A 24731-nucleotide genomic window follows, 5' to 3' on the forward strand; every position below is an offset into this window, starting at 1 on the left:
CTATGGATAATAAAAAGGCCTTCCTGTTTCTAAAGTGACTTTGTCCAGATGGCTTTCTTCGGTCATCACTGAAATTTATGACCATCAGGGGAAAACAGCTGTGCTCAAAACCTAAAGCACATTCAACTAGGAGTTTAGCTACTTCTACAGCTTTTCAAGCTAGACTGCCTTTAGACACTATTTGTGCAGCGCCACTTGGGCCACTCCTCACACTTTTGTTTCCCATTACAAATTGGACTTGGCCTCCAGGGACAGAGCCAGTTTTGGCTCTACGGTCCTCAAGAGTTTGTTCCATTGAGCCACCCAGGATAGAGGTGCTAGGGGGGCGGTCCCATCAAGCAAGAATGGCGAGATTGTTGACATTACATTATTAAAGTTATGTACCTACCATAACGTTCCATGTTAGTTGTCTTCTCGCCTTCTTTCTACCCTCCCTCCTTCCCCCTGGCCTGGACAGACCTTGTACAAGATACTATAATGCTAAAGACCATTCAGACCTGGTCCTTTTTCCATTTGTAAGTTTCTTCTTCCTTTGGGAAGTATTGTTTATGCTTGGTGTTATTGCCCTTTTGTCAACAAACGAGATCTGGGTACTTCCTGCCTTGCATCATGGGATATGGGGCTGCCTCGAGCTGGTAAAAGGAGTTCTCGAGCTAAAGCAAGTGAGTCGGAGAGCGAGGATCGGCAACCCATCAAGCAAGAAGGAAGGCGAGAGAAGACAACTAACATGGAACGTTATGGTAGGTACATAACTTCTTATTAACTTTGCCTAGGCTCGTAAAACACACACTACAAGAACTGTTGCCACCTTTGCAGTTTTCCAATCTAGAGCTTTGAAGAATATTTGTGCAGCAGCTACTTTGGCTTCTCCCCATACCTTTATTACGTATTACAAATTGGGTTTGGTCTCAAATTGGGTTTGGTCTCTAGGGGAAGAACGTCCTTTGGTTCGATGGTGCTCAGGAATATTCTTCCGTGAGTCCACCCAAGATTTTATGTAGCTGGGGACTCTGTCCCATCTTTCAAGGATAAAATGAAGACTGACTATCAGATAAAGTTATGTACTTGCCATAGCGTTCCATCTCTGTTTATCTTCATTTATCCTAGGACCCCCCCCCCCCATCCTTCCATTATTTTTTGGTGGAGCGGATTGTATATCCTTGAATTATTGTGATTTTTCTTTTTCAAACGCAGTAGATATGGCTTCCATTTGGGCTTTCTTTCTACACACACACACACACACGTGTGTGTGTATGTATATATATATATATATATATATATATGTGTGTGTGTGTGTGTGTGTGTATATATATATATATATATATATATATATATATATATATATATATATATACACACACACACACTTTTCTGCAAACTCTGAGGTAATTGTGAGAGAGGGATTGTGGGTAAAAGTGAAGCTTGAGAGTTTTTGGCTGGTGCGAGGGTAGTAACAGCTGAGTCAGTTCCGATATTAGAAACAAACCCATCTGTCAAGGATAAATGAAGATGGACAACACACACGGAACGTTATGGTAAATATGTAACTTCTTTTTCACTGCACCTGGCAGAAGAGAACAACTTTATCGGAGCAACCAGGGAATGTTAGGAGGTGAGATTCAAGTTGCTGTATCCATATTTCTTCAGAATATTTTTTTTTTCCTGGAGGATAGGTGACATTTTTGGTTGCAGAACAGGCTAAGGAGGAAATAAAAAGTTTAACCAACAAAGTGTGTGAGCAGGCAAACAGAATGGTCTCTAATTCTTGTTTGTCTAACAGTAATACAGCCCTTACAGAGACTTTGCTCGTGAAATCTTTTGCTTTTTTTCCAAAGCAAAATACCAGAGGGACTGAAAAAAGCGAGTTGACCAGAAAAATTGGGAGTACCTTGGACATTAAAGATGATAAAAAAAAGACCTGCAAGTTTGTGAAAGTACTGAATCAATTGGAAAGTATAAAGCATCAATCCCGTTAGAAATAGGACTTGATTTATGAAAGATTGCTTTGCAAGAAGTGGCTGAGAAATACTGAAGTTTTGTTGACTGGTTTAAATTGGAAAGTGAACTTTACAGCACATTTCCCGCTTTGTTAATGTTTAGGAGGACACTGAAAGAGCTAAGGAAATAACTGAGTAAAGTAGTTTTTGTTCTTACTATATTTCTGCAAAATTTCATTATGTAAATTGCATGTTGTATTGTAAAGCAGTTCTGTATAGTGTGCAGTCAAGGTTATTTTAAATGTGATATTTGGAGGGTTATCACGGATTTATATGTTGGACATTAAAGCAAGAACTTTTATTTTCATAGTTACGAGATACCTATTCTTTACACTGTAACAAGGTTATAAAAGTTGGTTAGAAGGAAGTTAATGTTAATATAATGTGATCTTGAGCTGCTGGGATGAAGGATGTAAAATTATATCATCATACATTGCATATAGAATTAAGATAATTCCTTCTCTTTTAGGGGGTGGATATGTAGATTAATATCTTTTGAGTTTATAGAACAAGTTTTTTTATGCAAACTAAGATGAAATGATGAAAGGCAAGAAAAATGTGTTTACAAAAAGTCATTAAGCTATTTTTTCCATTAGCAAAGACTTCATTGGAAGACGAAGGTCTACCAGTTTATGCAAGTAATCATGAGAGGTCTGAACAGCATGTTCTGGTTCAAATTTACAAAGATTCTTTCATGCAGCTGCAGTAGCTTTTTTTTTTTTTTTTGTCATTATCAACTTGTCTGTGAAACATCTGCATGTGCAGTTAACCATAAAAGGTCTGAACACTGACTGCTAAATGAATAGTACAAGTCACAGCATAATTAACATTTAATGCTAATGGTGTATTGGCAAATAGGTCAGTAAAAAAAAATAAATGTAGTTTCCTCCCCAGCAGCCTTGGTACTATAATGCATTTAATATAAACGTGCACAATTAATTTATTTGAAGGTAGCCAGTGCACTTTTTCTTATGACTAAACATTAATGTTTACTAAAACCATGCAAACTGTTTTTCACATGCAGAAGGGGAGCAGGGAAAAGAACAGATAGCAGTTAGTAAAAGTGGGAGCACAGTATGTGCTTTAGGATGGATAACCTTAATTTTTGATTAGTTAATACTTGTGGCTACATCTGTCAATTTGGGATAAATGCTTCTATCCGGAGAGGTAAACTTCATTTGTTGAAAATGTACATAGCTTTTCATGCAAGTTAAAAGGGGGATGGAAGTTTTGAAAATTTATTTTTTGTTTTAATTGAAGCCAAAAGTCTTTGCAAAATCGACTTGGATTCAAATGGAGATAAGCAAATATATGAGATCAGCTTGTCAAACATTAATGGGTACAGTAAGCTAAAAGTTGGAAATATAACTGTCATGCATAACAAGTAGGTTAATGGCTACTCTGTCCATATTATCATGGAATATTAAATGACTTTTATAGGTATAAACAAAAAAGAGTGTTATATTAAGGAGTGAATGGTGTAAATAACATTATTACAGTAGACACGTTTGGATAGAAATGGGTCAGGGAGGATGGTGCAGCACAATATCAGGGACAAAGGAAAAGGGGAGTAATACTGATCACTTGATGGTCTTCAACAGTATTAAATAAATAAAGACTAATAGTAGGTATGTAGTAGTAATATATTATTGGCAGGAGAGGAAGATTACACTCCCATGCATATAAATTCCACCAACAACTACTGTTATGGAATGAATGTCAGATGTAAAATGGAATGTTTTCAGCCATGCCATGAGCAGGAGGTCAATACCCTACATTCCATGAGGATCACCTTCGAAATACCTGTCAAACAAAAAAGAATTGCTAATCCCAACCCCTTCTGCAGAAAATGCCAGAGAATGTTTGTTTCATTCTTAAAGAAGTTATAGAAGAACTTTTTGAATTTAGCCAGATTTGCATTACTTTAAAGAGACTGTAAATCACAAATGGACAGCTGGTGAAAGCTGTCTTGCTGAACATTCTATTTCACTAAGTTTGCAGGCCAGTGTGGAAAATGGAGAACTCAAATAATAAAAAGTCCCTGAACAGCATACATTGGGATATAAATTCAAGGAGCTTAAAAAATATCTACAGTTAGACTTATTTCTCAGGAATTTTAGTGGAGTTGGGATGTTCAGCAGCACACTTGTATTTCAGAAAATTCTTTCAGTACTTTAAAAAAATAGATTACCAGTCTAAGACTTGCTTTCATTGACCTTTTGGTTAAAATACCACTGTCAAAAAATGGATGGAAGTGGAATTTAAATTTGTGGGTTTTTTTTTCGGGGTGGGGGAATAAAATGTCTTATACACCTCCATTCTAGAGAAAACTTTGACCCCTTTAATTATATTATCAAATATGAAGTTGGTGCACATTAGAAAGGTTGCAGGTAAGCAACTATTTTTGATAATCATAGATTTACTAAAACTTTTAGCGCAATGGCTTTGACAACAGAAATTAGAAAGAGGGCTGTTGCTAAACAATGGTAACTTATAACAAGCAAAATAACATGAGATCTACAGAGATGGTAAAAATATTTAAACTATTTTATGAACATTTGTTTAAAGTCCATAAATTTGGAAACCAAGTAAAAGCAGAAATGGAATCACATGTGGAAGACTTAATTATGCCAAGGTTAGAGGCAGTTGAGGCTCAACAATTAATAGCTATAATAGTACTTCCATATCCATTTCTGTACCCAAGTGAAAGACCAGAATTAAAATTGAATCTGTAGTAAGTGTTGCTGTTCGAGAAAAAAAAAAGGAATAATTAGTAGGATATGCAACATATTCCATGATAACAAGTATAAGAATCAGTCAGAGTATGTTAGAAAAGGCTGTGAAGAAAGAATGGAAAGGCAATATACAAAAGAATAGTGGAAGATGATCTGCATGACTTACAAGTATGCAACAAAGTCCAGAATTTAGGCTAGGATTGTTGCTTAGAATTGTTTGTGTAGGCATTTTTACACCCTGAGCAGACTTCATAGATTTTTCCTTCTGGTAGATAGCAAATTCTGGAAGTGTGATTGAACAGAGATGTAATTGGAAGCATGTTTTTTGGGTATGTAATGAGTTGGCAGATTTGAAATGTTCCTGGCAGAGTATTTTGTCAGAAATGTTAGGTTATAAGTAAGGAAAAGATTCTTTTGAAGCAGGATATAGGATCTGTATATAGCAAAGGTTGTAAGGCCTTACGTTATTGGCTGCCAAAAAAACAATATTAGAAAATGAAAGTCTAAATTAACAATAACTACAGTACTGAACACCGTAAAGGAGATAAATTAAGTGAATATGGGATCTTTAGGAAATGGAAGGAGCAAGCTACATAGACGCAAGTGGAATTTGTGGAAATAATACATACAAAGCAAGGTTCAATAGGAGGAGTGAGGTTTAACAGAATGCAGGAATTGGGTGTTTTTTTGTAATGTTGGAGTGAAGGATAATTGTTAAAAAGAAAAGCTATACGTATAATGCTGGAGAAGGAAAATGTTTGAATGTTTTTAAATTTTCTGTTACTCTGTATGCATCTGTTACTGTCTACAACATAAAAATGTATTAAAGGTGTTTAAAAAATGGGCTAGTGGGACGTAGGGCACTTGCTGCTTAGAGTAAGTGACAATGAGCATATAAGCTGTGAACTGTAAGTTAAGAGCACCCAAACACTTGCAGTGGACTGATGCGGATCACTGCTTCTACTCCTGTTAAATACAGATAAATAGATCCACCCTGGAGAGATACCTCACACACATTAGCCATTTTAGTTGATCTATGAGGAAGGAGATCATTTTTGTTGTGTCACAGGTGCCCATGTACAATCTCCCCCTGCTTGGTTGGGCCCAGTATCCAGCAGCTGCTCCTGGAGTGTTGGGCAAGTATTTATTTTGGTGTTTTACAACAGAATGCACACCCTAATGCACAGAAGCTGTACTGGAAAATAAATCCAAAATGAAAAGATGGTGAGCCCAGTCAGGCAGCTACCAAGAAGGGTCCCTTTCTAGGTCAATTAATGTAGTAAGATTGTGTCCGTTTCCTTTTGTTCTGAATCTTTTGATTTCCTTCTAATTTTTTTTCTTATTGGCTGGTGATGCAGTTGCTTTTATAAGCCTTAGATGAGCATGAGCAGGCTAGGGCAATTGGTGGTCTTCATTTGCAATGCATTGATATCCTTGTGACCTGTTATTTTGCTGGGTGTATTTTGTTGTTGAGGAACAGAAATTATACCCATTGTGAGCATCCCCACTCTGGACTCAGTAATCAAGGAGCCTGAATCCTCATCACTGACACTGGAGAGGGGGATGTTCACTAGGAATATAAATATAGACACTCAGTATTTCCATATTCAGACCTCTCTGCATCAAGCACAACACAGAGAACACAGTCAGCCCGGGTATGGGTTTCTCTCTGTCTCTCTCCCCAGGTCCCCACTAGGGCTCCCTATTGGCACAGCTGTAGAGTGTCAAAGCCAAGTCCTCCACCACTCTCTCTGTGAAACCAGTGCTCTTTGTCCCTGCTCCAAGTAGCTGACACACACACTCTTTGAGATTTAATTTTCGCACACACCTGGGAAAGGCTGGCACAGAATACCCGATGCGGCCACAGTGTCACCAGTAGATATAAGTGTTCTCAAAGGTCTAAAGGAACAGCCACAATAAAAAGTTTAAATATATTTAATAATAAATAAAAGAACATTACAATATGAAATATCTATTTACAGTAAACACAAGAGTTTCAACCACAGGAAATGTTAAAATAACACAGATGAATAGATTCACACAGATACAGAAGAACAGTACTTAACTAATCTCGGTATATTTTCCTGACTAATCTAAAGAGTTACTGTTCCCTGGTCACTTACTAGCGCAAGGCAAGATGAAGTAGTTGAGTGATCCTTTTATGTCAGATTTCCAAAACAAAGTGCCACTGAGACTTCACTCTCCTCTAACATTAAAACATTATTTCTGTACAGAATGACATCACATACATTTGGTCATCTGACTTCTGGTTCTCATGTAATCCCCCATTGCTAGAAGCTGTTAGGAGTTATCACATAGGTGTTAATAATACACACATAACTTTGCTAAGATCTGCTGCAGCTCCTGGAAGTCATAAAAGTCTTTCAAACCTCCACCCTTTCAAAGTAGCAATTCGTTCACCCCAATGACAATGCAGGAAGCTTCCTAGTACAGACTTTTTGTCTATGGCTGCATTCAAAACTCTGAAATAACATCTTTATGGCCTAGGCCTAGTAATTAAATTTTCTTACTATTTCTCACTATTTCTCAGTCAGGTGAGTTGAAATTAACCTCTCATCTTCCAGTATCCTCTGTTACCCTATATATATTTAATCAGTTACTGTAATGTATGTACATTTCTTTTCTGCCCAGCAGGGCACACTATTGATACATTTTAACATAAGCAGCTTTACAAATACATTTCCAGCACAAGCATTTGTACAAATCAGTTTGATATTCAAATAACATGTAATTATTTACAAATCCACTGCTCTACTTCTTCTGGCATAGCTGGCAGTACCTCCTATTGTCACACCCATCATAAACTTTTGTTTTATGTCTGATAACTAGATAAGACAACTGGTATCAGTAAAAGGATAATTATGAGGAAAACCATGAGTAAACCACAATGCACAGCATAGAATGTTCAATTGCAGCATACTTCAGAGACTACATAAAATGGCATGATATGCAAGGTGGCATGCTATACTAAATAATGATGCATAACCACAGGCTTATCTTCTTCATTGTCCAGCTAAGAATATTAGTATAGGCCTGCATGGCAAGTTTATAAAAACTACAGTTTTGAAGCAAACAAAGGAAGATTGTTCTAGTTCATGGTTGCAGGATACCCAAAGGCTGTGGATATCATGACCTTATTTGTTTAAAGGATATATATCCTTGAGTGTGTACATTTGAGAACCCATTGTTGGTCTATGACTACTAATTATTCTCTGGTATCCAAGCTTAACAGATGTTCATGTTTCACTGTTGCAGTCATTACATTTGGGTAATCTGCTGGCAGGTTGCCCTCAGTTGGCCTGAATAACAAAGTCTTGTCCTGCGTCGGTTGCTGCCTCCTCTTCCATGATGTCAGGTCGTCAGGGGTATAAAACATGCAGCCGACACCATTTTATTCAGTCTTTCCTGCAGCATGGTGCCCGAAGCAGAAGCAGTTCGCAAGTGCCGTTCGGCCGACTGCTGAAATTTTCACATTCGAGTTTCAGAACCGAAGTCTTCAACTAAAGCTTAAGTACCCTGTTGGGGAAACTTTTTCTTGCTCCTCGCCGATGTCAGTAAAAGTTAATAATTGCATTACTTGTGGGAAGCAAATACCTCATAAGGATTTTCATTTGTACTGTATTCCTTGCCTAGGCCCAGATCATAACGTGCCTTGCTGTCGGTTTTGTGCTAGATTTAACCAACGCACTATTAAGCATTGGTATATTTTTGCTTCAAAATATTTTGGATCCAGATTTAATTACCCTGAAATGTCATCGGTTAGCAATTTGACTACCAGAGTTCACAAAAAACGCAAAGAAAGAGATAGACCGTCGAATTCCAAAACCAACGACAAAGCTTCTCCTAAGCCAGTCACCAGTTCGCCGGTACTCGGTGAGTTGCTATCGCAGCCCCTGATACCCACTACTTTTGAGTCACAGGCCTCTACCGAGACCGATGCGGAGTCCGGTATGCCGCGAGATTCTCAGAGTATTGAACCCATGGATGTCTCTCCCTTGGATGGGTCTGGAGCCGCTGAGCAGACACCGGCTTCCGAGGGTGTTTTCAGGCCTCAACATTTTTATATAAAACCGCCGCCAGCTTCAAAAACATCTAAGTCTAAAAAAATGATGCATGAGCCACGTGGTCAGGCCCCTATGCCTAAAAAAACAGATGATCAAAATGGCTGAGGATGTAATTACCTTGATCAGGGGTTCCCAAACCCCCCCTGCTAAGAGGCCTAGGCAAGACACTGATTATGAATCTTCAGATTAGGTTTCCATTTCTTCTGATTCCTCTTCTGATCAGGAATTTTCTGTTCCACCCTATGAGGATTCAGATGCATAAGAATCCATCCCAACTGCATCTCCTCCTGAGGATTATTCTTTTGGTGAAACCTTGCATACTTTAAGGGAACATTTTCATTGGGGGAGTCAGGATTTCTCTGAATCAAAAAAGAGGGTTAGGGATTTCCTTCTCCTTCCTCAGCATAGGCCTTTGGCTATACCTCCTGTATTAGACATTGTTGATGATGTGTTTTCGGAGTCAAGCATGGCTTCTGATTCCCTACCTCTGGCTCCTAGTAAGCCAGACAGATATTACAGGGTTCCTATTCAAAAATCCTGCTGCTGATCCCGAGACCATCTCACAGGGTCCCAAAGGTGTAAAGGCCTCTACAGCCAAAAATCCTATCCCCTCTGATAGAAATTCCAGGGCGCTGGATAGATGGGGAAAGAAGGTTTATACATCTGCAACCTTGGCAGTTTGGGCCTTAAACTGCCAGATTCATATGCTTAAATATCAGCAACATGTCATGGGATTATTGAAACACAAAATTATGTTAATTTCTGATTGTGTGGAAAATAAAGAATTACAGGAATTATTGCATGCTGCAGAACAGGTTGGAAAGCATACTTTGCAATGTGGTTTTGATTCCTTAGAGGCCTCTTGCAGGGCTGCAGTTACTGGATCTGTGATTAGAAGGCATGCCTGGCTCAAGGAGCAAAATCTGCCTGATCATGTTAAAGCTAAATTGTTGGATGCCCCTTTACAGCATGATACTCTGTTTGGTAATAAGGCAGAAGAGGTTTTAAAGAAAATGGAAGACAAAGCTAAATCTATGCAAACTGTAAAAGATTTCTTACAAGTGCAGCCATCCAAGTTCAGTAGGCACTGGCCTACTAAAAATTGGTCCTTTGCTGTGTCCAACAGAGCCTCTCAAGGCAAATCCAGGCATTCTAAAAGCTCTAGATACCAATCTCAGGGTTCTTACAGGTCAAAGCAATGGAGTGTCTCCACCTCAAAATCTGGAGGAAACAAAGCACAACCCTACAGTAAGCAGTCTCAATGACTTTACCTTCACCAAGCACTTATCTTTTGGCAGCCCTCTTGGGGGGGAAATTAGCACTTCATGCTCAAAATTGGCAGTTAATTACCCAGGACAAGTGGGTATTAAACATAGTATCCCAGGGGTACAGATTTCATTTCCATACTTTGCCAATTCCATACGGGTGGCCAGATCTGCCACAAAATCAATGGGCAAAGGCTCAGAAGCAAGTTACGTCCCTCATGGATATGGGGGCTATTCAGCCAGTACCAAAACAGGAAAAAGGACAAGGTTTTTATTCAAGACTGTTCCTGGTACCCAGAAAAGACAATGCCTGGCGTCCAATACTGGACTTATCGATTTTGAACACATTCCTGGACATTCCAAAATTCAAAATGCTGACTTTACAACAGCTACTGCCTATGCTGGGCAGGAATTCTTGGTTAGTGACTCTAGACTTAAAAGAGGCATACCTGTATATCCCAATAAGGGAGTCGTGCAGAAGATACCTCCGCTTCAAGGCAGGTTTTTTGCATTACCAATTCTCTGCACTGCCCTTTGGCTTATCTACTGCGCCCAGGGTCTTTACAAAGTGCCTGGCACCAGTAATTGCATTTTGCAGACAAAGAAACATGCAAATTTATCCTTACCTGGACGACTGTCTCATTCAAGCAGAGAACAAGGACATTCTTCTTCAACATCTGGCATTTGTAAAAAGGCTTCTAACATGCCTAGGGTACACAATAAACGAAAATAAATCACAACTGGTACCCTCTCAAATAATTACATTCCTGGTTGTAAGCTTGAATACAACTGCCCAGATGGCTTACCTTACACCAGACAAACAAAGGCAACTGACAACATACCTCAAACAGATGGCAACAAAAGCCCAGTTATCTGCAACAAATTCTGCAGGCTTTGGGGTTCATGGCATCCTGCATTCTACTAATTCCATATGCAAGACTGCATATGAGGAAACTTCAATGGTACCTAAAAAGTTTATGGCTTCAACATTGTCGCAGTCTGGAAACAATGATTCCTCTCATCCCCTGCCTACAACAGGAGTTTCTTTGGTGGGCAGAGACATGCCACCAAAACAAGGGACTGTCATTCACTCTACCCCCTGCCACCCAAACCCTAACTACAGATGCATCAGACTATGCTTGGGCAGCCCACCTGGCGGAGAGATGCATTCAGGGCTTATGGATCCCAAAACAATTGCATCTGCATATCAACCAGAATGAGATGCTAGTTGTTTAGAATGCTCTGACAGCCTTCAAGGACTTACTTCATTCAGGACAACTACTGATAAAGACAGACAACACCACTGTTATGTGGTACATAAACAAGCGGGGGGGGTACACATTCCTACCCCCTTTGCAGACTAGCCATGGCATTGTGGAACACAGCCTTAACTTATCAAGTACATATTCAAGTTCAGTTCCGGTCAGGAAAACAAAATACTCTGGCAGACGACCTAAGCAGAAATCTTATGGACCCGCATGAGTGGAAACTGGATCCACAAATCTTCAACATGGTAACACAGAAATGGGGGAGCCCAGACATAGATCTATTTGCCTCTCCCCAAAATTGTCAACTGGGCAAATTCTGCACAAGGACTTATCAGAGACAAGCATGGAAAGTGGATGCCCTATCCTTCAGGTGGAAAAACTTATCAGTTTATGCCTTTCCCCCTCTGCCTCTTCTCTCCAAGGTCTTACTCTAAAGGTCAGACAGGAAAAACCAAAAATGATCCTAATTGCTCCGGACTGGCCTCACCAGCACTGGTACCCAATTCTAAGGAATATCTCTCAACTCCCTCCTTGTTGCTTGCCTCAAATACCTCATCTACTGTCTCAGCAGAACAATCAAATTCTGCATACTCGGCTCCAAACTCTGAACCTTGCAGCATGGCTGATCATTTAATTATTCAAACAACACCTCTCAGTAAATCTGTGATGGATGTCATTTTGAAAGCCAGAAGGCCTAGTACTAGAAAATCTTATGCTGATAAATGGAAGAGATTCTGTGCTTGGAACCGAGCACAAGGAACAGACACAGCAAAAGCAAATATTCCTCAGATTTTACAATACTTGACTGAGATGCTTAACAAGGGCCTATCTTTTTCTTCAATAAAAATCCATGCCTCTGCCAGATCAGCTCATTACAACACGGAGCCTCACATCTTTTCTCATCCTCTGCTAAAACAGTATCTTAGAGGGGCTATATATTTAAGGCCTCCCAGAAGATCACCAGCTCCTGCATGGGACCTCAATTTTGTGCTGGAAAAACTCACCCTGCCTCCTTTTGAACCAGCAGCTACTGCGGTTATAAACTTTTTATCTTGGAAAACAGCTTTCCTTTTGGCAATCACTTCAGCAAGAAGGGTTTCAGAGCTACAGGCCCTCATGGCTGTGGAGCCTTTTATTACTTTTTACCCAGACAGGGTGTCCCTCAGGACCAATCCTTCCTTTATGCCTAAGGTGGTATCCAGTGTGGCTCTTAACCAAACTATTCACCTGCCAACATTTTACCCAAATCTGCAGAACAAGGGGGAGAGGATTCTGCATTCATTGGACGTGCACAGACAACTAAGATTCTACTTAAACAGGACCAAATCTCTAAGAAAGTCTGAGCAACTACTGGTGGCATTTGCTTCAGGATCAGAGGGGAAGGCTATATCAAAGCAGACTATTTCTAAGTGGATAAGCCACTGCATTCGTTTCTGCTATGCAACATGGTAAACCTTGTGCCCAAGGGAATCGGGTCACATTCCACCAGGGCTGCCTCTACCTCAGCGGCCTTTCTCAGAGGAGTTCCAACCAAAGACATTCTAGAAGCTGCTACTTGGAGCTCTGTTCATACCTTCACAAAGCATTATCATTTGCCTCTCTTTTCCAAATCCAGGGCAGGCTTTGCCACTGCAGTTCTGCAGGGCCTTATAGCCGCTCCTAATGCTATTTAATTCCATCCTCCCATCCATAGCTTTGGGATTCCATCCAAATGTAATGACTGCAAGTGAAACATGAAGAACGTAGTACAGTTGTGTACACTTACCATAAATGTAGATGTTAGAGTGTATTCACTGTTGCAGTCCGGGTTACCCTCCCGCCATCCCCCTTTTTCTATAACTTCTCTTTCCTTCACTATATTCTACAGCCTTTGTGGTGTATTTGCTTTTAGATGAAGGTAAAATTTATGTTGCTAAAAGTGCATTTACATATATTGCTGTTTGTTTATATATATGTATATGTGTGTGTGTGTGTGTGTGTGTGTGTGTGTGTGTGTGTGTGTGTGTGTATATATATATATATATATATATATATATATATATATATATTTTTTTTTTTTTTTTGCGCTCCCCACTTGGGGGGCTCCTGACATCTGGGGCAAGAAAAACTGAATAAAATGGCATCAGCTGCATGTTTTATACCCCTGACAACCTGACATCATGGAAGAGGAGACCGCAACCGATGCAGGACAAGACTTTGTTATTCAGGCCAACCTGCCAGCAGATTACCCAAATGTAATGACTGCAACAGTGAATACACTCAAGCATCTACATTTATGGTAAGTGTACACAACTGTACTTTCTCTGCTCTTTAGCTGAATATGTTCCCCAGAGAGCAGTTTTGGAGCACTATAAATTGCACACAAATGTGCACCTCAGAAGAATGGGGCACAAAGTAAACACAACTGTGATAACATACCTTCTTTGTTCAAAACTCAACTTTGATCTAGAAGTGAAAATGGTTGCTCTGATTGGAGATGCCACAGAGATTTAAAATTATTTTTTTCTCATGATAGTCTAAAATCAGAACAAATCAAAGTACTGCAGGTGGATTCAGATACCACCTATGTGAACTGTAGTGATATTTAATGTGTGGTTAGTTTTTCATGCCTTGCTGGGTGAAAAAAATAAAATCAATTAAAACACAAGTTGTAGTGCACTTCTGTGAACAGATATTTGCAAACTGCCATTAAATAAAGTCTTATATTTTTTAAGAAGTGATACATATTTAGGGAACAGTATGTGGGCATGTTTTGGAGCTTTGTTGGAATCGTATAACCAGCACCACTTTATTTAAAAACCTTTTTCTTCTTTCAGTGTTTTCTTCTCTCAGCCTTGGATTACTTCCGGAACGAGCAGCCACTTTAATGGTGTACGAAGATGTTGTTCAGATAGTCTCAGGGTTTCAAGGTATGTCTTATTTTCAGTGCTAAGAGCCAATAGCTTTATGAAAAAGGTTGTCATTTTGCATTATTTTAACATTGGCATCCTGGCGAAATAGAATGTGGGTGGGGACTGAGTTTGTTTGTTCTTCTTTTGGCTTTTCCCGGTTAGGGGTTGCCACAGTGAAACTCCTGTCCGTTAATGATTGGCAGTAGATTTGTATGGTGCTGAGGTGCCAGCTCGATGCCCAACCTTCAACAAAGGCACGCCCAGTCATGCATGTCTTTTGAATGCTACGTGACCGTGGGGAAGACATGCAGACTCCACACAGAAGGCGTTCCAGCCGAGAATCGAACGGGAGAACCTCTTGCTGTGAGGCGACAGTGCTACCGCTGCACCACCGTGGTTATGGTAACAAAAACAGTGACAGTTCCCATCCAGTTTGTTAGTGCATTATAGAAAACATGGAAAAGTAAAAATTAGTAAATGGCCTGTTTAACAGGTTGCTGGAAACAGTAGTGAGGTACTCTTAGGAAAATCTGTTTTCCCACTGTTCTTAAATACGTTATAGCTCGAAAGGTCATATTTCACCTATGTACAGAGTTCTCAGCTAGTCGGAGAGTAAAGTATTAATTTCTGTGGGTTCAAACCATTCTGGCATCTTGAAAGCTGAAACATTTTACAGAATCCTAGAGGGGAGACTGCTTCTACTGAGTAGTCTTTACATGGATTTAATTATAGTGTTGTACTGTATAGTAACAGAAAGTCATCAGTAAGGTAACTTAGTGTCAGAAATACAATATTGTTCAGTGGACCATTTAGGCATACCTTTTACAGTATCAGCTTTTGTGATGTGGAAAATTAAAATTCTGCCTAGTCCCAGGAAACACTTGCTGATTAGGTCGTGAACAAGTTTATTCTGTCCTCCTGTTTCATGTTGCAAGACTTGATTTAAAAAATGGCCTTAGTTAGAAAGGATAATAAAGTAGTTAAGTACACTTGGGTAGCTTCCACAGGAAATTGTACACCCCATAAAAAGGCTTTTCTGCAGCACCCAGTTAGATGTCATGCCTTTGTGTCCACCTGTTTTAAGGGAGCCTCGCCTGCTGCTCATCATGCAGTTTCTATTTTGTTGATACTGGTCACACAGTCCTGGTTGTATTTCAAGGATTGCTATTACAGGGGTGCAGCATATGAAGCTTCTTAATGAACAGCTTTACTTACTTCTCAACCTCCCCCCACCCCCATTACAGATGCTTCCTCTGGTACACAATGTCATAGCTTTGTTAATGGCATTAGCTGTTTTTTGTCTCATCTTCAAGGTAATACTGCTTCACAGTTTTTCGTGCCCTGAGTAGAGAACCAGTACTAGCTATGCTTTGATTTCTGTTGAGTAGTTGGTCTTTTTTGCCTATGTCATTTAATTTGTGTAGTATTTTCTATGCTTTTTAACTGTAGTCTTTATTTTCATGGTTAAACATGAGCTATGTACTTTATGACAAAAGTCTGTGTCATATAAAACATAGTTCAAAAGCAGCATTGTATGTTGGGGGAATATGTAATATACTCTGTGGATGTTGGTATTTCAGTAGGCTTACTTGTTCTGCAGTTCAGATGTTATGCTGTCTCAGTGTAAGAGCTCTTTGAGGGGGATCACACCCAGATGCACTTAAGATTTTGCCAAAACACAAGTTAAAAGTGGTAAAACAAAAATGTACAGGTTTGGCACACTTGATGCTCAATCCCTTGCCAACAGATATTTTGGATATTTTCTGTACCTCTTGCTAGATGAATGATTTCTTCACTATGACATCTGCTTCCATGTGTACAGCATGGCATACTTCAGTATTTGTGTTGTTAGAAATCAGTCTCTTCAGCATTTATTGTGCTTAGCTTGGGGTGATAGCACATTTGAGCTCCCGCTGCTGTGTAGTCCTTACTTCCTTTGCAGAATAGCGAAAGATAAGTTTGGTTGTAGAGCTCCATAGTTAATGCTCCTTATTTCCAAAAGGCTGAGGGGTGACTAATTTGTGGCTTGTACTAAATCCATAATTAGCTGTAACTGTAAGAACACGCAGTATAGCTGTTCAACTTGATCTTGCAGCTAATTATAAATGATTTTTCTGAAGGTGTTTTTTTTTTTTTTTTATGTAGTGTTTGTGAGTAGTAGTCTATTAAAAATAAGGTCACTATTTTCAAAATTCTCAAGCATCTGAAACCCCCCCCCCCCGACATTCCTGAAAGTAAAACTTTACATTAAGGTACTCAAAAAGAATAAGTAGATGCTCTCCATCATAAAGAAAACAGGAGCACGGATCCCATTCATGATTACATTTTGTTTCCAGCAGTATATTTTTAATACCCCCCACCTCCTTTTGTGAGATGGTCTGCTTCAACATGATTACATCAAATTTGCATTCATTAATAGATGGCCTCCATGTTCAGGTCAGTGTCTTTCGGCAGCATTGAGGAATGTGGTTTTTCTGCAAGTGTTAATCCCTGCATCATTTCACAAATTTTTTTTAAAACTAATCTGACATATTTTTGCCTCAGAATGCTGGAGTTGTCGCAAGAAGTCTAGGCACTCTGTAGAACATGTATCTAGTAATCAAACCCCAAGGTGATTGTGGGTTTTACATATTTTCATCAGATGTTCATCGTGTTACCCTGCTGCAGTCATCACACTTGGGTTACCCTGTCATCAGGCGGTCCCGCAGTCGGCTGGAATTCCAAAACTTTGGTCCGGCGTCGGTTGCTGTCGCCGCCTCCCTGACGTCAGTGGGCTAAGGGTATATATATTGCAACCAACGCCATTTTCTCCAGTCTTTCTTGCCGCGCAGTGCCCGAAGCAGAAGCAGTTCGCAAGTGCCAGTCGGCAGATTCCTGAGATTTTCGAATTCGAATTTCAGACCGAAGTCTTCTATAAAGCTAAGTACCCCATTGGGGAAACTTTTCTTGCCTCAGACCAATGTCAGAAAAAGTTAACAATTGTATTTCTTGTGGGAAGCAAGTACCTCATAAGGATTTTCATTCTTTTTGCATACCTTGCCTAGGTCCAGACCACAATGTCACTTCTTTGTGCTAGGTTTAATAAGTGTACTATTAAAAGACGCTTTGATTTTGCACGACACTACTTCGGTAGGAAATTTAACTACACCATGCCGTCGGAGCAACTGACTACCGGCGTGCACAAAAAACGCAGGGATAAGGACAGACCGCCCAGGCCTAAGCCAGACTCCGAGGCCTCGGCTGATCCAGTCTCTGGTTCTCCGGTCCTCAGTGAGGCTCCGACGCAGCCCCTGACTACCGCAGATCTGGAACCCGAGACCGCTACAGAAATTTTGGTGGAAGGCACCAGGCCGACGCAGCCATTTAGTTCAGGCCCTTCCGACGACATTGCTTCAAAAGACGGTGCTACAGAAACGCCATTGGTTTCTGAAGGCATTTTCAGACCGACGACTCTCACCATTAAAATGTTTTGTAAGTCGAAGACTCCTACTAAATCTAAAAGGACTGCACTTCATTCTCCTGTTCAAGGCCCTATGCCTAAGAAACAGATGCTCAAAATAGCTGAAGATTTCATTTCTGTAATCAGGGGTTCCCAAGCCCCTCCTGACAAAAGGCCTAGACAAGAGGAAGATAATGCATCCTCTGAACAACTGTCCATTTCTTCAGACTCCTCTGAGGACCAAGATTATTCCTTCTCTCCTTATGAAGATTCTGATGCTGAGGACTCTATTCCCTCAGCTTCTCCTCCTGAAGACTACTCCTTTGGGGAGACTTTACACACTATGAGGGAACATTTTCACTGGGAAGGTCAGGACTACTCTGACTCGAAGAAAACGCTCAGAGAGTTTCTTTTACTCCCCCAACACAGACCACTTGCCATCCCACCAGTTTTGGACATTGTGGATGATTATTTAGAATCCAGTTTGAACCCAGACTCTTTACCTCCTGCTCTGGCTAAGCCTGACAGATACTATAGAGTGCCTGATTCCCACAAATTTCTTTACAAAAGCCCTGCAGCTGACCCAGAGACTATCTCCCAGGGTCCCAAGGGGGCTAAGGCTTCTATGGTTAAAAACCCAGTACCTTCTGAGAGGGATTCCAGAGCACTAGACAGGTGGGGGAAAAAGGTTTACACCTCAGCCACACTAGCTATGAGGGCACTGAATTGCCAATTTCACATGCTTAAATATCAGCAATTCCTAATCTCTCAGTTAAAGCAAAGAATAACCACTCTCCCTCAACAATCTGAATTGAAAGAAGTACAGGATCTGTTGCACGCCACTGAGCAGGTAGGCAAGCATACCTTACAATGTGGGTTTGATTCTTTGGAGGCCGCCTGCAGAGCAGCTGTCACTGGGTCTGTTATACGTAGGCATGCTTGGTTAAAAGAACAAACTCTGCCTGATCATGTTAAAGCAAAATTACTAGATGCTCCCATACAGCAGGATGTGCTTTTTGGAGTTAAAGCAGAAGAAGTTTTAAAGAGAATGGAGGATAAGGCAAAATCTATGCAGACAGTCAAGGATTTCCTACAGGTACAACCCCCTCGCTTCAGCAGAAACTGACCAATGAAAAATTGGTCCTTTCCAGCTACGGACAGACTACAGAGGGGTAACTACAGATGCCCAAGGGGCAGAGGACAACCACAACCCCAGTATAAGCCTTGTCAGTGGGGCACTACAACACAGAAGGGAGGAGAAGACAGGTCTCAATCCACCAGAAGGCAAACTCAATGACTTGCACCTCATCTGACCAAGCAATACTCTTTTGGCAGCCCCCTTGGGGGGAAAACTCGCACTTTTTGCAGACAACTGGCACAGTGTCACACAGGACAAATGGGTCCTAGACATAATTTCACGAGGATACAGATTCCACTTTCACACCTTGCCAATGAAAAGAGGAATGCCAAACCTGCCACACAATCAATGGGCAGAGGCACAAAAACAAATTACAGCTCTCATGGACATGAGCCATTCAACTGGTACCTACACGAGAGCAAAGCCAATGATTTTATTCAAGACTCTTTCTAGTGCCCAGAAAGGACAATGCCTGGAGACCCATTCTGGACCTTTCAATTCTAAACACTTACTTACAAGTACCCAAATTCAAGATGCTAACTCTACAGCAGCTACTTCCCATGTTGGGTAAGGAAGCATGGCTAGTAACGTTGGACCTCAAGGAGGCATACCTGCATGTCCCATTCAGACAAAGTTGCAGAAGATACCTCCATTTCATTGCAGGTTCAACCCATTACCAATTCTCTGCACTGCCCTTTGGCTTATCTACTGTACCCAGAGTCTTCACAAAATGCCTGGCACCAGTCATGGCATACTGCAGACAAAGAGGAATTCAAATATATCCATACCTGGATGACTGCCTCATCCAAGCAGAAAGCAAAGACATCCTCCTACATCATCCGGCCTTTGTAAAGCATCTACTAAACTGCCTGGAGTACACCGTAAACGAAAAGAAGTCAAAACTAGTACCCTCACAAAAAATGACATTCCTGGGTGCCAGCTTGGATACAATGGCCCAGAAGGCTCATCTTACGCCAGACAAGCAACTACAACTGACTCAATATTTCAGGACAATGGCAACAAAGACCCAATTAACTGCAAGAAAATTTCTGCAGGCTTTGGGCTTCATGGCATCTTGCATACTAATAATACCATTTGCAAAACTGCATATGAGGAAATGACAGTGGTACCTAAAAAGCGTATGGTCTCAACACAGCCACAGCTTGGACACAATGATATTTCTCATCCCCTGCCTACAACAGGAATTTCTATGGTGGTCACAGGCATGTCACCTCAACAAGGGTCAGCCTTTCACCTTGCCCCCAGCCAGGCAAGCTATCACAACAGATGCTTCAGATTACACCTGAGGGGCACACATGGCAGGACAATGCATTCAAGGCCTATGGACTGCAGATCAAAGAAATCGGCACATAAATCAAAAAGATATGCTAGCTGTACAGAAAGCTCTGACAGCCTTCAAGGATCTGTTACATCCAGGACAACTTGCAATAAAGACGGACAACACCACAGTAATGTGGTACATAAACAAACAAGGGGGTACGCATTCCTACCCTCTATGCAGGCAAGCAATGATCTTATGGAACACAGCTCTGGCTTACCAAGTGCAGTTACAAGCTCAATTTCTGCCAGGACAGAAGAACACATTGGCAGATGACCTCAGCAGAAACATCAAGGATCCCCATGAGTGGAAACTAGATACACAAATATTTGCAATGATAACTCAAAAATGGGGCCTTCCAGATGTAGACCTGTTTGCCAGTCCTCAAAACTATCAACTAACAACATTTTGTACAAGGACATTTCACCATCAAGCTTGTAAAGTGGACGCACTCTCTTTCTATTGGAAAAACCTGACAGTATATGCCTTCCCTCCATTGCCTCTCCTCACAAAGGTTCTTCTGAAAGTCAAAAAGGAGAGACCACGACTGATTCTCATAGCCCCAGACTGGCCACGCCAGCACTGTTACCCACTATTGAGAAATATGGCTCACAGCCCACCATGGATATTGCCTCAAATCCCCCATTTGCTCGCACAACAAAACAATCAGATTCTTCACAGCCTTAAATCTGGCTGCTTGGCATATCAACTAATACAACCAGCTCCTCTTTCCCAAGCAGTTCTGGATGTTATTCTGGAAGCCAGGAGGCCTAGCACCAGGAAGGCTTACTTGGACAAATGGAAAAGGTTTTGTGCCTGGAACCAAGCTAAAGACCAAGATACCATTCAGCCTCACATGCCTCACATTCTACAGTATTTAACTGAGATGTTGCACAAAGGACTTTCCTTCTCCTCCATTAAAATCCATGTTTCAGCTATTTTAGCTCACTACAACACGGATCCACCTTTATTTTCACATCCTCTTCTAAGGCAGGTCCTCAGAGGGGCAAAAAACATTAGACCACCCAGGAGAGCTCCTACACCTACATGGGGACCTCAACTTTGTCCTGGGAAAACTAACACTGCCTCCTTTTGAACCCGCTTTCTCTGCAGATCTTCAGTTCTTATCATGGAAAACTGCCCTGCTCCTAGCAATAACTTCAGCTAGAAGAGTCTCAGAGCTACAGGCACTAATGGTAGTGGAACCTTTCCTCATTTTTCATCAAGGTAGAGTTTCTCTACAAACTAATCCTTCCTTTATGCCTAAGGTGGTTTCCAGTGTGGCTTTAAATCAAACCATCCACTTACCCACCTTCTTCCCAAATCCACAGAACAAAGGTGAGAGACTCCTGCATTCCTTGGACATTCACAGGCAACTTCGTTACTACTTGGACAAAACTAAGGCTTTCAGAAAATCGGACCAGCTCTTTGTATCCTATGCTACAGCTACTCAAGGGAAGGCTATATCAAAGCAAACTATTTCTAAATGGATAGGTCATTGCATACGTTTCTGCTATACTCATCATGGGAAACCAGTTCCTGCTACCATTAGGTCCCACTCTACCAGGGCAACAGCTACCTGTACAGCCTTTCTAAGGGGGGTTCCAACCAAGGAGATTTTAGAAGCTGCAACTTGGAGTTCAGTATACACCTTTACCAAACACTATCACTTACCTCTTTACTCTAAGACCAGGGCGGGCTTCGCCACTGCAGTTCTGCAGGGCCTTATAGCCTCTACTAACCCTCTGTGATACCTCCCCCCTTCCTTAGCTTTGGGATTCATCCCAAGTGTAATGGCTGCAGCAGGGTAACACGATGAACATAGTACAGTTTTGTACCTACCATAAATGTAGATGTTCGAGTGTTCACCCTGCTGCAGTCCAGGTTACCCTCCCTCCATCCCCTCTGATCTACTGGCTAAATCTCTTCAATACCTTACTGATGTATTTGCTTATAACTGAAGGGATTTTGTGTTTGGGCAGAGGTTTCTCCATTTGGTACTAATTTCTGATCACCTTTTTGGGGGCACCTGACATCTGGGGCAAGAAAAACTGAAGAAAATGGAGTTGGTTGCAATATATACCCCTGACGCACTGACATCAGGGAGGAGGCAATAGCAACTGACGCCGGACCAAGGCTTTGGAATTCCGGCCGACTGCGGGACCGCCTGACGACAGGATAACCCAAGTGTGATGACTGCAGCAGGGTGAACACTCGAACATCTACATTTATGGTAGGTACAAAACTGTACTTTCTTTGAAAATGCATACACTGTAGTCAAAGCTTAATGGTGCTTGTTTCTCTTGAAATGTGTGTTCAGTACTTTTTTCACTGCATGTTAATATGTAGTTAATGGGCATGCAGCCGAAGAATTCACTGTAGAGCAAAGCCCATCTTTACAATTGCCATAGAGCACATGCTGCTTAAACGGCTTGCTCAGATTCACACAGTAGGCAAATGGGGGCTGAGACAGAGAAACCTTGGACTACAGGAGCAGCTCTTTAATGATTCGTACCTTTAATCCTTTGCACTAACATATGTTTTCTAAGAAGGCTTGAATATGATGGAAGCTAATATTATAAGCTGCTAGATGAATTCAGCCCACAACTTGAAGTATAATATAAAGCAAAATACATTTGTAACACTGAAAAAATAATGCTTATTAGAAAAGTATCACTTTATGTCCAGCAAGAAATTATTGGGAGGAAGAAAAAACTTTTTGCAAATGAAGTAGTGGGGGAAGGCTTGGGAAAGGGAGATCACAGCTTGGTGTCAGCTAACTTGATCATTTCCAGTCTAGATTAACCTAACATTTCTACATTAAATAGGTCATGTTTTAATGTACTGTTCATTTTTTCATCTAATATTACCTGCTTTATCCATCTTAGAGATGATGCCTATTGCAACATTCAATGGACACAAAGCAGGAAACAGTCTTGGATTGAATGCCAGTCTGTCAGGGAGTGCATCCTGATGTATACACATGTACACACACACACTTTGGAGGATCTGGAGTTCGTTTACAGCATGGCTTTAGTATGTGTGGGGTGACGAGAGTACCCAACAAAAATCCGTATGGTTGGCTGCAGGATGAGCTTGCAGGCTCCGTACAGAAGGCACTGTAGACAAGACCCAAACTAGAATGCCAGGCACTTTGAGGCAGCAGTGCTAACTAGTATTCAGTCAGAATAATTCAACATTTAAGTATTCATATGAAACTCTAAGCTTGGTGTGCTAGATTTTTGGCAAATACTTTGAGAATTAGCAGCAGCTGTAGTAGTAGAAATAATCTGACAAACTGTTTTTGTTGTTAAAGCAGTGAGAGTAATATCAAAAATTGGTAAGAGCGTTCAACTCTTTTAAAAATATATATATTTGCAAATAATTGCATCTAAAGCAGAAATTAGTAAAGTAGAAGGATAAGGACGAAGCGGAGTAAATTTAGGACAGCAGTGCAGAGCACTCCTTGAATTTTATCATTAAAAAAAAAAAATCACATTTTCACTTTATTTACATTTGTAGTAACATATCACTTTATACCACACTGACTCTGGTAGATGTTCATGTGTCTTAACTAGATGGACAGGCGTAGCCTAGAATCTCATAATGTGATACTAAGGACCATTTATGATGAGTCTTTGGTTGGATCCTTTCTACCAATCAGAATTTGGCAGGTTTCTGGAGCACCCTTTACTTGTGGGAAGCAGACTTTACTGATGTATACCCTAGACATTGTGCACCAGATGCACAAGTGCATCTGTATCCAAGGCCTGACAGTTTTTTTTTTTTTTGCCACTTAATTTCATATGATGACTGCAGCCTGTCATAAGCGAGTTTCATGTGCTTGGATAGCTTGTAGTTCTAAGTGTCATTGTAACCATCAGATTACCAGTCTGTACCCACGTTGGCATACACTGGGGAGGGGTATGACCTCAAACACTTCCACAAGTGCTTGATTAGCTCTAGCACTCACATTAGTTCGATGGAAAGGGTTTTGACATTTCTTGTGACTAAAAAGGTGGCAGTGGTGAAAGCTCCTTACACAAGGAACTAAGTAGTGAGATACTCTGTTGCCCTAATCATAGGTGAGAGCATCACCACAAGTTCCAAAGTTCAGAAGACAGGTCTACGCCTAGCCCTCCTTGGAGATGTTTGTTTCAGGAATGGCTTTCTGATCTCATGTAGTGGTGAGATCACCCTTGAATAGCCATGACTGCAATCATTTGCAGGAGTTTTACCTTAGCAGAGGAGGTGGGAAAACCTGGAGGAGGTGCTCTCCTGGCTGTCACCTTGAAAGTGAGCATATTTTGGGAAGCTACCACTAGCTAGCCTATAGCCGATATGGTGGAGGCCAGCCATAAATAACCTCTTGAGTCACCTCTTCCGGATGTTTGGAACTTAAAGCATGATTCTCCATTTCACAAGTTTCTACCAAGACCTTTTCAAGATCCACTGGTACCAGATGAGGGAGGCTGTTTAGGTCTTCCTGCATCCAGAGGTACATAGCTCAAGAACTTGATGTTAGATAGAGCTTTGGCTAATTGGAGTTGAAGTGTTTGGTATGAGATCAAACT

General features: G+C 41.0%; 1 protein-coding gene across 1 annotated transcript in view; it reads left to right on the forward strand.

The window, feature by feature from the left end:
• FAM171A1 (family with sequence similarity 171 member A1) overlaps positions 1-24731 on the forward strand; it is a 1600715-nt gene that overhangs the window by 727286 nt on the left and 848698 nt on the right. Inside the window, exon 3 of the mRNA XM_044067505.1 lies at positions 14167-14259. Within this exon, the coding sequence (XP_043923440.1) occupies positions 14167-14259 (93 nt within the window). The remainder of the gene's footprint in view (positions 1-14166; positions 14260-24731) is intronic.

This window comes from Protopterus annectens, chromosome 3.part1 (genome assembly GCF_019279795.1).
Source record: "Protopterus annectens isolate FY-2018-M chromosome 3.part1, PAN1.0, whole genome shotgun sequence".
NCBI lineage: Eukaryota > Metazoa > Chordata > Ceratodontiformes > Protopteridae > Protopterus > Protopterus annectens.